Below are 14,214 nucleotides of genomic sequence, written 5' to 3' on the forward strand. Positions count from 1 at the left end.
ATGATTGTATGTATTATATTAATCAGTGAAGCACATATGCATCATTTAGTCATTCCAGTCTTAAAGAGCCAGCGCCCCTAAATAATGTACATTAATGCAGATATTTGAGTTACCTTAAGCTAAAAGGGAGTCATTTTTTCATCAAATAATTTAGAGAATGCGATGATGGGGTAAGAGGCCTGTTTCTGATAAGACAACTGAATATACGTCTGATTCCATTATCAACGTGATTGTTTCCCCAACAAAAACTTTAAATGTCAAAGCTTATGAATCATTTTAATGTGCTCTAAAGAGATTTTGAAGGGCCACTCCTTCCCTGACAGTACCAGCTGCATAATTCTGTTCTGAAACACCTACGCCAACTGTCTACCACATGGCATGTTGGGAACAAGAATAAAGGGGGATTTTTCTCTTTTGTTTCTTCAGTTTTGTTTCAAATGTGAGGTTGAAAGTCGCCAACGACACTGTAAATTGTGTTCGATTGAAGGCATTGCACAGCACACAAAGGCCACGTTGTGTGAACGGCGCAGTTTCCACTGATTACAGCAGTCAATTGAAGGACACGGTTAGGAGAGAAGGTCAGCACGAACAGTTGACAGGGGATTTCCTGAGTCAGAGACACCCGGATGCCTTAGTCAGCAAAGGTTAAGCGCAACACCATTATGTCATTTTTTTTACAGTGGTCATAGGAACGGGAAGAAGAGAGGAGACCCCTAAACGTCAGGCCTGCAATCAATAATGACAACTTTGAATGAATGAATGAATGAATGAAGCTACTAAATAAAATATACTAATAACTACTTTTAACAAAAAAAGTAATTAATCAGTTGACATTTTAGGAATATTTAAATTAAATTTTATATAAAAACTACAAAATAAAAAAAATATTAATAATTATAAATCAAAATAATGATTAATGATGAATACATTTTTAAATGAACAAATATTCCATGCAGTATCTCAGTCAATATTTGTTCATAAAAACAGTAAGTATTTTAATACAAGAATTTAGTTTAAAATAGTTTTTGAATTAAATATAGCATGTCACATTGTCGGGACCTGCTTAAAATCTCATGTCGACTTAAAAGCAAAGGGCAAAGGTCTCCTGGACATAAGAAGGAAGACTATCCTCAAGCAACGATAGTGCACCGGACAGAACAAGGGCCTATAGGGGGGGGGGGGGGGGGGGGTATACCATGCCCCACAATAGAGGATCAAATCTGTGATGGAAACGCTTGTCAGGTCACAGAAACACAATAGAGCTCGATTTAAATCAGCCTGACTCACTGCAACCTCAGCTTTGAAGCCCCTAACTCACAATAACACAAAGATACACTGATCTGAGGTCAGTCACGGCTCTTTACTGACTGAATAACAGTCTTTATTGAGCCGATCTGAAAACTGCTGAGAACAATACAGTGCACATGCTGACTGTAAGCATTAAACTGCTCCAACAATAAAAGCATTTTTTATTGGAAATTAATTAGTTGAACAATAACAACACATTACCATAAGCTGATAATACCTTCAAGTCAAGTCATATTTTATTATAAAAGCAATAGAGAACAAAGACTTCTTACCTTTTATAGAAGCCATTGAGAGGCTGCAAGCAAAGAAACTGCCAGTAATCCAAACAAAATGTCTTGAGCTTCAACATTGTCTTGAGCAAGAAACCGACGCGTTTTGTGATTTAGCCTATCACATCCCTGCTAGCCTGCATAAAAGAGTTGAAATGCACGTGGTTGCACCATCACACCTGACTCAGAGGTGTTTGAGTGACGGTGAATATGCCAAACATCCCGTAGATCGACGCAAGACAGGGCCTCGGCGGTGGCTGTAAATCCTTCCACCATGAATAGTAACACCCTTTGTGATGTCTCTCACACCCCCAATGAAGAAGTCACACACACCATGTGTACGACTCTCCACCGCTTCAGGGATGTGACACAAAGTGTGTGAGAAACATATAATTCCTCTAGCTCTAATCCAGCAGTGCACAAACAGAATAAAAAAAGGAAAGCTTTTCCCTCACTTATGAATGAAAGCTGCTTCCATTGTCTGTCAGTGCCGATGACAAAGTCCAGCTCGAGCGTGCTTCACCGCAACCACAAAGCCCCCTACACCCCCCCTGCCCGGCCCGTATTAATTATGCTTTATCTGATGGTGCACTCCCTTTGCCAGCCATGTGTGTGTTGAGCAGTGCTAATCACTAGAAGCACATGGTGATCAGCAGGGACTGACGCTCACCAAACACAAGCTGGCTGATTTACAACCTCACTCTGATATGCTGATGCCCGTTGCCAGGATACGGGATCACTGGCGATAAAATGCTAAATGGAAGCCTTAAGATGATGCTGATTGGCTGAGAGTGAGAGAGTGGGTGTGGCCAAAAAGTCAGAGAGGCCACTGATTTTATTTTTGTTCAGGGTAAATTGGATAACATGCAAAAGCAAGTTTACACGTAGCTGACTTGAAATTTCAAGTGGTAAATGTAGTGGCATTAAGAAACTTTTTTGTTTCCCAATTAAAGTATCATATATGCAGGTTTTGTGACCAAATATTAATTGAAGAGTTAAATTGAGTAATTTATGGAGCAAATTTACCTATAGAAATTAGTTTCTTACAGAACAGGACACTATAAATGACCTGCAAAAAAGCAAAAAGATAATTAAAAATTGTGAAAAAGAAAGACTAGCAACACCTACAATAATCTTTCCCTTAAACATAAATTTTATCCTAAAATCTTGATGACAAAGTTCATGAACATGTCAAGCAGTAACAGTAATGTGCTACACTTCGCTTAGTTTTAAACAACACATTTTTTAACTATTTGATTCGATTTTTGGGAATATTTGCACATTTAACAAGTTATTTGTCACTACAGTACATTTAAATGAACTGCGAAAAAGCTAAAAGATTATCCCAAAATTGTATAAAAAAAACATACTAATCATATATCTTGATGTTAAAAAGGACATTAGACATGTTATTGGTCAACCAGTATGACACTGACACAGACTAAAAACAATGAAAAGAGGGAATTAATGTCAAAAAGCAGTGAAATTAGCAAAGACACGGACACATTATTGTGCATGAGCCGAGTCTGAACCTGAATATGTAGAGAAAGCAAATGAGATGTGACCGCAATGTCATGGAAATTGAATGCACTGAAAGAGGTATATTTAAACACATGATAGCACATTCAAGCAATCCATTTCAAGGTAGCATGACCAGTAATTACCAAACCCTGTAGGCACTCATTTCTCTAGAGAATATCAACATACTCATATATGTGTGTGTTTGGGATGCTTGTCATTATGCGAAACTACTGAAGACCCTGCACGAAGACCGGATCTTTCTGCTCCCTCTCACGCCCTCTAAACTCTCTCAAATCCATCCACAGCCTGGCACTCAAACAAAACTCAGTCCTCTCGCTATAGCTCGGTACAACACATCAAGGATTTCTTTGTGCAAGTGTAAAGTGAGAAATGCTTAATGACACTAGCAGCCAAACAGAGCTCTATAGAGTTGAGCATTCATACGGTTTGTTTGCCAAAGCACAAAAAGTCACATGATAAACAATAAAAACACGCATTTAGCAAAATCATTTTGACGTAAACATTTTGTTTAAGAATATGAACGCATTACATCGTTAAATTGTACCAAATATCGTTCCAACCATTTCCAAAGGGTTTTTATTCATTAGTTCTTGGGTGATCCAAGTGTTTTATGACTAGCACTCACAGCCAAGACAGTCAGTTCACTTAAAAACCATCCGCACTCCGCCTTTCTGCAATTTAACTCGGAATTGCATTTAATTTTATGTACCTTTTACTTGTTTAAAACCCATAAACATTAGAGAACACAAGTACGGCCACACATGTCCCCTTTTCCGCAGTAATGAGTACTAGCAAACAGCTCTTTTGTCTTGTGGGTAGTTTAGGGGCCCATTTTGTAAGGGGGCTCGGGGGGGGGGGGGGGGGGATGAGGGGGAGGGTGGCTTGCCCATTAAACAGACGAGGATACATCCATCATCCGGTTGGCTGAGACTGAGGTCATCTTCTTCCATACAGTTTTTTTTTTAATTATTTTTCTTCTTCTATGTTATCACATTGTTTAGAGCATAAGAAACAAATGGTAAAAACATTTTTGAAAAAATCCTCTGTAGTGGACACCAGGACTCAGTTGTTTAAAAAAATAAAATTACATGAAATTATATGTATAGGCACAACCAATGGGATTTTTTTTGAGTATATATTTTAATATATTTGAGGGTTTCAGTATTTTTTTTAAACCAAAATTTGTATAAAGATGATTCTCAACTATGTTATGAAAGATATAACGGAATGCATTGATACACCATTTTACTTTATGCAATATGTGGGTAAAATGGCCATACATTAATATTCCCATTCAATGTAACGTATACACTGTATCTAATTTACACATTAATGTGATCTTGGAGCAACATTTAATGAAAAAAGAAGTGTAATAATTGGAGTAATAATTAGCAACATTTTAATAATAATATCTAATATTTCATAGGAATATTGATGAATAATTTAATTCCATATTAACTTGCTATGTCTCCCAAAATGCCTGATAAACTAGTCCTGATGTCCTCTACAGTGGACGTGTATGAAATCAATGCCCTGTTATCTAATGAAACCCCATAACATTTCCCTGAGATGTTGGTTTATTAAATACAATTTGAAAAGTAGTCCGATTTAAATTATAATTACGCTTTATTATTATATTTCCATAAGAGTGCTACATTTGATCACTAAATTAAAGTCAGACATTTTTAAAGACCAAGGATAAGTTGTTTACATGGTGAAACCTCCAAACATTTGGTATCTCTGAAAAGCCCTGAATCTGCTCTTTACAGGACACCCAGGTTGTGACAAGTGACATGTATGGTGTCAGAGAAATGTACTAAAATATAAATGTCCACAACAGTGGACAAAAGTCTATTCATATATATATATATATATATATATAGCCTAAAAATATAACTTGAAGAACCCAGTTTCTTCAATGGGAAACAAAGCTTTAATGGGGGAAGGTGCAATTGGTCTTGAGTGGGCAGAGTGGGCTAAAGCCATCCATTAGTCCTTGTACACCAGGTGTTGGCTTTTCAGGACCCAGCTGTGCTCCACGTCCCCAGTAAATGAGCCACACGGCTCTCTGGAGGTAATGACAGCGGTCAGCATCCGAGGAAGCACATGCCACACACTGCTTTTAATGAACCGATGCTCTGCGAGAACTCAACACCAGTTAATGGCCCCTAGGCACAGCCACATGAATGCCAGTTTTACGATACAGGGCATCATATTCATGAATGACACTCAAGGGAACGCAAGGGAAATCTCAAACTGATAGATTTGTGGTAATTAAAGCCTATATATGTACTGCACGATTGCACGAAAATGCAGGAAAAGCAGTTTCTTTCTAAGGGATGTTATCACCAGCCTTGCAGAAAACTGGATGTCTCTTAAGGCCATTGCACACTGAGTCCGAAATTTTCGTATGCGTTTTTTAGTATTCGTGATTTGGTGGCTCTGAATTGTCAAAGCACCATTCAAACACCATTCAAACTGCTTGTTACGGATGCGAAAAACGCAGAAAATCGAACCAGTTTCTATTTTTTTTATGACGGACGAAAGTTTCGGAGGCAGTGTGCAATTGTGATTGACATAACGTGAGGTCGTATTTATTTTTTAACGTGCGAAAATTTCGGACTCAGTGTGCAATGGCCTTTATGCTCACCAATGCTGCAAAATAGCCAAATACTGCAGTGAAAACTGTAATTATGTGAAATATTATTACAATTTAAAAGAACTGTTTCCAACTTTAAAATTTAATTTATTCCTGTGATGGCGAAGCTGAATTTTTTATTTATATTTTTTTATGTATTTAACCAAATTAATACAACTGCATTATGTGAGCACTTCACAATTTGTAGTAAAAATGTACAATTATAAATATACTACAATATCGGTAGCAGATGAACAATAGCTAAAATACCTTTTAGATGTAATAAGACAAATATTAATGTGTATAACACTGTAAATGCCTCCAGAACACCCTTATATAGAGTTAGCAGACGTATACAAAATGTAAAGAAAATACTGTAAAATTACAAAAAAGTATGCATTGTTAGGTAGCAGTAAAAACAATTGTACAATTCTGAAGTTATATACATTTTATGCCATGTACATGCCTCAGTACAATCTAAACATACATTCTTTGTGATTGTTGGGTAGCTGCATTACTCGGATATGGTACAGTAAAATGAACATTTGCAGAAAAAGCACACCAGTGATTATTTCACACAGAGGCACCAGCTGTGTAAATACAGTCTTAGGGACTGTTTTGATATACATAAGAACGGATTATATAACTATGTTTGCTCTATTGTAATGTTTTATCCCCCGGACCTGATGTCTCTTCAAAGATTGATTTTCTAGTGAAATAGAGAGCAGGTTTATTAAATGTACCAGTGAAAAAAACAAAAGCTTTAGACTAGAGGTACCTTTATATGAATTCAATAAACACAGCCTTCCCTGCAGGAAAAAACAGCTTAAGCTAGTGTGTTTTTAGAACATGGTTTCTACCTGATCTAAACTGGTCACGCGATTGGAGAAGCAATAACGATGGATATAGGTGGTCAAGTTGGTTTTTGAAAGATAGCTAGTCTAACAGCTAAAGCCCTGATATACTTTAAGCGAAAACGAAGAACAAAAAGTTGTGAAGTGTGTTTGGAGAGTTTGAAACAGCTTAAAGTGTGTTTTTACTAGTGTTTATTGGTTCGGGTTAGGGTTAGAGCTTGTGCAAACATATCCATGTCGCTGATGCTTTTATAACTGCCTGTTCACAGCAACATAACTATAAATATAACTATAATGATAACTTGATTCTGATTGCCTGTCAATGTTTTTATCATTCATCAGCTGTGAAAAAACATTATGATATTGTCTTCAAGGATATCTGTGTCGTTATCATTAGAGTTGTGGTGTGGACTTTTCCTATTTTAAATAGAATTAGAATGATTATAAAAAAATTGTAGTTGTAATTATCATTATAGTTATCGTCTTTGATTTGAACGGTCCTGAACACATTGAACGAGAAATTAAAAGTAGAAAGACTGAACTAGTATTTTCTTGTAAATAATAGCCTACTTCAAATACAACTTCGAAAAATCTTTTTTTTTTTTTTTTTTTCAACTTGTTTGTTTGTTGAGAATAACCCACCGCACTGACAAATACTGCAAAACATGGCGATGCGAGATCATGTTCCTGGCACTCAGAGATCTTCACTCCCAGACTCCATCTTGTCTGTACTCCTCCTGCTAACTTCATTACTTCCCTCTTTTCTCTTCAAAATGTTAACATCCTTTCCGACAGGGCTGTATGTCTTCTTTTAATTCCCCTGGTGAATGGGGTGATGATCCTGTCAGAGATACGTTTTGACGATAAAACGCCTGAAGTGGCGTTATCGGTGTTCCTCCGGTTTGATTGGCGGAAACCAATCAGCACTAAATATGGAAGGGCTTTGGCTTGCGGGCCATCTTAAAGACCCCCGAGAGGCCTTGGCCGTCTCAAGCGGGTAGGTGGGTGTGTAATAGCCGTTATTGTCATGGCACGCGGGGGCCAGATGGGGTCTAGGCTGAAATGATGAGGGTAGGCCATATTTTCTTGGCCTCAATATCACTTCTCTTTGAGATGGCTATCATGGTGAAGAGCTCTATCTGGGCTCTGGCAGATAGACTAATTTATCTCGATATATCCTGCCATGCTACTATGATGTAGAAGGTGTCCAGCAGCCTAGGGCAATGCATCATGACACCCAACTGCCTGCGGGCTTGAGAGAAGCCAATATGTGCATGGCTGATTTTATAATGGGACCTTTTTAAAATAAACAAAGGCAGTGCCTGCCTATAGTTAGCCTATCCATCTGCAGGGAGGATAAAACAACATCTAGAATGTAAAAAGTGCTTTATATCAGACTAACTGATGTAGAGGCTGTCTTTTATAGCAGTATGTTAATGGCTTCCAATTTGCTGAGGAAAAACGGTGCGACAACTGAGGGAATTATTGGCTGCTGGTGGCCCATTCAAGGCTAAATGGAGCACCGGGAAATGTATTTATGACCCTCGTCGTGTTTCTGGTGAGAAAAAGAAAGGAAAAAGAAAAACAGAATATCTTTGTCTATTTTTAGTCTGGTATTATCATGATCACTTCCTTTCAAAAGTCTTCAGAAAGCCCCTTTTTTCCTTCTATCAAAGCTGGAACAATAGCTGCCTGTGGACAGCTCCAGAGAGAATCTCAAGAACAATGAAACACGGGGTGCGAAACTCACACCCAGCTCTGGATGACATCAAATCGCAAATATTTATAGTTCCACACGCCCTAAAGTGGATCATAATGACACTTCTTGAATCGTCTCATTTCTTTCAGACAGCCAAATGGACAAAGTTGTAGTTTGTTCTGTTAAAAGCATTACTATATTAAAAGCAAGACATCAGCATTCTCAAAAAAAAAAAAAAAAATCTATAAATATAATTGTATTCTTTTTTTTGTTATATTTCTTTTTTATAATATTTCAATTGAAACATGTATAAACTAATATTTAATTTGTAAAGTAATTTGTATATTATATACTATACTCGATGGATGGATGGATGGATGGTTAGAGGATGCTGATGACATTGTGCTTTTTATATTACAGCAATGTTTTATTAAAAATAAGAAAATAATGAATTCAATAAATTATCATTTATTCTACATTTTTTTAATGTGTTCTTTATCCGTATTCAAGATAGTCGCACTGCCATATGAAATTTTCCAGCTGATTATGTCAGTAGCTCTGGAATTCTAAGAGCTTTGTAAACTAATGCCGCACACCCTTCAGGCTGTTCACACATTCACGCATCATGAAAAAGTGACCGTAGCTCCATGCTCCCTCTAGTGGACTGAGACAATGCCCCTGCAGACCATCCCCTCATAAATATTCCACACGCTCATTTGCATTACCTGTTTTATGCACTCCTGCCAGAGGCAAAACACACCGTCTTAAAAGTGATCCTCTTATGAACATAAGAACAGATCATGCACAGACACACAAATTACACAAATGGCTGCATATGCAAATGAGGACATCAGATGTGAGTTTAGCATATTAAATGACTGATTGCCTTCCAGTGTTGGAAAGTACATGCAAACTAAATTGCACTTAAATGGTGAGCGCATTCAATTCAATATTGGGGATAAAACATTGTGCGTATTTATTCTATGTCACAGAGGGACGTGCAGCATCTGAGCTTGGAAACGGGCCAGATCGCTTAAAACACATTTAACCAAGGTCTAATGGTCTAAGTATTTAACGAACGCATTAGATTATGAGCCAATTAATTCAATCACAGACCAAAGAATTGTAATTTCAGTTTCACTGGCTGGGATGGAGACCGATTACACTAAAACTCATCAACTTCACTCATTATGTGGCCCATAATACCAGATCTGAACTAAAAATGGCTTGTTGGATGGATATTTGTAGTGGCCCTCAACACTAATGAAACAGTTACAGTCTCAGCTTCATTAAGTTCAGATCATCAACGACTCTTTATTAAGAATCATATAATCATTTCTTCTTGTATATGAGAACCATTTTCCTCTATTTCCCAATCAAATTAAGAACTAAGAGACAAAGGCTGTACATACTTACAGTGCAAGTGGAAACCAATGCTATGATGCTATTTGTTTTAGGTTTGATGTGACAGTTTTGTGAGTGCTCTCTTCACACCGAGATGAAACGGGGAAGCCTTGGTGGGTTCAACCTTTCCTTTGAAGTGGTTGTTTGTTGCCAGCGAATTAAATAATTCCATATAAAGATGAAAGGTGAATAAAATGTCAGCAGAGGCATGCTGGGCTGTGCAGTTAAGCTGTTGACGGCAATGGAGTTGTGAGTGGTAGAAGAGAGGAATTCAGCACACGCACACACACACACACAAACACAAAAAAAACTTTCAAAACTGACTCTTCAAAAGTGTGGCATTGTGCAAACACTACATTACTGAATTCTAATAGCAGGGGACAACTACATTTTCCACACTTTCATTGCCTTGGCTTGGCTGTCATCCTGTTGTTAAGCGGTTAAGCCACTGATAGGTGGTTGTTTACTGGCCTACATCAAAATATATATATGTAAAAAGCATAAAATGTATTATCAAATAAAAAATAAATATAAAAATATATTAATATAAAACAAAATAAAGAGCAATCTATTTAACATACAAGAACTTAGCAATAACTTTGCTTTTAAACTTTTTTTTTTAAACTAATCACGGCTGTGATTGCCTTCGGCCTCATATTGCTTTTATACAACTGTTCGATGGCACAAGTGTGTAAGTAAATACGAAACAAAACAAAAAAACGTTTGTCTTTAAGGGTCTTAGAAAGTCTTTAAAAACCCTCTTTTGTGCTGAACTACTTCCTTCCGCCGCATATTCAAATCTCAAGTAGACAGTTTAACAGTTGAGCCCAAGCCTCCATTACTTATTCTAAAATGTCACTTAAAAACTAGCAATCAAGGAATGTTGTTACGCTTTATTGAAGATTATTGTATTATGTAGACTGTAGAGTTTTATGGGAAAGAGATTGATTGAGCATTTAATTTCTGATATAGCTATCAATGTACTCATGTAGTAGCAGTTCAGGTGCCAAGAAAATAAAAGTAGCGTAAGACGGCAACATGTTCACTTTCTACTGCTTATTGAGTTGGCCATTTGAGACCTAGAACAAAGTGTCCATCTCTCTTACAGCCGACATGGTGCCCTTGCCTACTTGTTTTATATAAGCACTAAAAATCCTGAGGGACATGTAGCCTAGAGTTTAACGGAGAAAATCCTGTATGAGGGTCATAGCATGACCCTACCAGCAGAGCCCTGTCAGAACCAATGGGCTTTCATCGTCCGCCTTTGAGAGCCAGAGTGGGGAACATGAACCGGTCATTGGTCTCACTTTCTGCTGTTTGAGATAGGAGTCATGGGGATTTTCACTTCAAGGTGCTACACCTACTGTCAGATTCCAACTGAAGAAAACATCCCATTTCCAGTTTTTAATGCTCCTTAAAGGAACTGAACATGAGGTTGAGTAGAGCTGTCGGTAGGGCTATGTATCGAGTTCGATACTTTTTAAGGCTCTGACCGAATTGCCTGGATAACATCGAGTATCAAAAAATGTCTTGCCGTTCAGTACCAAATTTCGATACCTAAAGGGGTTAATCTCATCAACGTCAGTTAGCCAATAAGCATGCAGCAAGATGTGCAAGCGTCCCAACCCCCATAGATGTAAAAGATGTGCAAAAGATTAAAAGTGTGGCTACATTTCACCAGGCTCGATGCTAACAGTGCACGATGCAATATTAGCGACAAGATAATTGCTGCCAAGACCGGCAAAACGACAAATCTGATGAAGTGCTTGACAGTGCACGGAATAAACTTAAGAGCAGAAAGTTGCTCCGTCTTCAACTGCAAGAAGAACTGGAGGGCTTCACATAAATGAACCAAATGCTGATAGGCGACTTGACTCACAGACATGAGAAATAGGCATAAACTGTAGAAAGCCTGAAAGTCACTATACTGCGGAGATGACGAGTCAGCAATGTCAACTTCATCTTTGCAGCCAACACGGACTCAGAAAACACTAAATTATTAATAAACAATTCAAATGTCTCCTTGCTATTGTTTCCCGACACATTCATAATATCATTAGACTACTTTTGCCAGTACTTTGCGCTTATGTGTGCGCTTGAGCGTGTGGCATATATTCCACCCCCCAGTACACTATTATGATTCATTGAGGGTAAAATAAAGTCAACAAACTGAAAGAATAAAACCAACGTTTTTTTTTAGGTAAATATGTAATGTAATCTTGTTAAAATAGATTTCATAAAATTGGTATCTGAAAAAGTATCGTTCAGAAACCGGTATCGAACGATACCCTGTTCTTGCCTTCTGTCATTTTCCAATCTCATCTTCTCTCCCAAATATTTAAGATCTTACTCTACTATTCAATATCAATAAGTCACAGAAAGCCAATAATAACTGTTTAAAGGTTACCTGAACAAATTTCAGTGATGTCTATGCTGTCGACCTGAATATTGCCAGCACAAAGAGTCAATTTTCATAATTAAATCTATTAAATTCAATGAGCAGCAACTGGTCCAAGATGATAACATTGATCGTGAGGTTATATACAAAGACAGGTGCTTATGCTTTCATGCATTCATTCGCCTGTGTCAGCAGTTACTGACTGGTGCCACTGGAGAACGCAGCCATATGTCACATACTAAATAACATAAAAATAAACTCCCTCATGCACAGGAGCTTCAAAGCAAGAATACAGCCTCGGTGATTCAGATCATATGACACAGTGCATGCAGACACAAATTCCATCTCTCACAAACAACAGCGATGATTGCAATTTAAATCTGAGCTACTGCTTTTGAGTAAACCAATAGGTGGAGATGAGCGACTCAAACATTCTGCACTGATTGTGAGAGAAAATCTACATAAAAAATATAGTAAAATGTGTTAAACAGCACTACCACACTTTTACTGGTACTTGAAAGTATGACTAAATTAGACAAAATATTTCATAAACAATGCATAGCCCTTCAAATTCTGTGAAAATTTGTAGAGCTTTCTGCCAAGCCACGATCCCATGAGTTTATGAAACCGCTAAAGACACTAATAGCAATAAGCAACTAATGTTTTGAGAAATAGCTTAATTTAGGCTGTGAAAAAAACATATGTTTCAGTCATATGACTAATTAATGAACTATTCGCTATCATATGGAAAATTGCACATACATAACAGCTTCTATCAACTAAGCATTTAATGTTTTAGATAATCAAAATATTTCATATTCTATTTATAATGATTTACTAGGATCAAGGATACTTTCCCACAGATTAGCTGATGAATAGCTTAGTTAAAAAAAAAAGTGTTATTTTAGCATGTATTTGATTATAGTTGATTCTTTTTTCTTTTTTTTTGTAAATTCATATAAGAAATATTATAAAATAGACATTTTGAGTCTCCATAGCTAGAATACAAGCCAAGTTTATTTATTAGTTAAATTCTGCATTAATAAATTCGATACATTTGCGTTGTGTGTATGAAGTACAGGGGATTATTACTAGAAATTGTGATGTTTTATCATTATGATAACCATGGCAACAATAAGGGTTGCCCAATGTCAGAATTTGCATATATCTCAACAACCTATGACACTTCATCGCAAAATTTGACACCCCTAAAGTAAGAGTTAAATGAGGTTAGAAGCACAAATCCCATCAGTGCACTGAGTGACAGAATAATGCTGTGCCGCCACGCTGAATCCTGCTCGCCTGACCTCAGAGCTGGAGTCTGGCTCTCGCTGGCAGGCTAATGTGAAAGCCTTCCTCCTGCGAGGCATGGCACTACGCCACCTCCCATTACTGTCACTGACACGACTGCTGCCACCGAGCTCTAAAAACACATCCAAATCACATTCACACACACACACACACACACACACAAAAAGGATGCTGTTGCGTTAGTTCTAATCGTGGTCTGGTGAGCACGATCTATACTTATCCAACTATCCAATAGAGAGGGAAAGAGAGAGAAAGTGTGATTAGTCATGGTCCGCTCTAGAGGAGTAACACGTGACCAAGGTGACCTTGAGGGAGGGTCACATGACATCGAAAGGCTGTCCCAATTCCCTTTGGTCCCTCCCTCCCCCCTGGGACGAGGCACAGCGGGCGGCAGGGGAAGATGTGCGGGCGGACAGAGCTCAGGGGCAGATGGAGACATGGACCATTGCATTATGCAACATCCCAGCTGAGCATGAGGCTTGTTGACAGTCTTTTTACTCACTTGATAAATCACAATCTGAACACACACACACACACACATCTATCTATGAAATTAACTTATTAACAGTAAAGATAAATAGTTTATGAACAATGAAGACAGACAGACAGACAGACAGACATAGATATCTATCTATCCATCCATCCATCAATCAAACAACGAAGATATTAACAAATAGATAGTTTATAAACAATATTTATTAACTATAAAGATAGATTAACAATGAAGATAGACCGACAGATAATATTTTACTCCTTAACCAGATTAAAATGACCTTATTAATACTAATGTA

At 37.6% G+C, this 14,214-nt stretch overlaps 1 protein-coding gene across 10 annotated transcripts in view; it reads right to left on the reverse strand.

Moving 5' to 3' along the window:
- The window catches only part of iqsec1b (IQ motif and Sec7 domain ArfGEF 1b), a 167,216-nt gene that overhangs the window by 63,911 nt on the left and 89,091 nt on the right, over positions 1–14,214 (reverse strand). The window contains exon 1 of one of the 10 annotated variants that reach the window (XM_079597279.1): positions 1,581–1,731. The exons of the other annotated variants lie outside the window; for them this stretch is intronic. Within the exon in view, the coding sequence (XP_079453405.1) occupies positions 1,581–1,657 (77 nt within the window). The 5' untranslated portion in view covers positions 1,658–1,731. Of the gene's footprint in view, positions 1–1,580; positions 1,732–14,214 lie in introns of those variants that run through there. 10 annotated transcript variants of the gene reach the window in all.

Source organism: Phoxinus phoxinus (genome assembly GCF_949152265.1).
Source record: "Phoxinus phoxinus genome assembly, chromosome: 22".
NCBI lineage: Eukaryota > Metazoa > Chordata > Actinopteri > Cypriniformes > Leuciscidae > Phoxinus > Phoxinus phoxinus.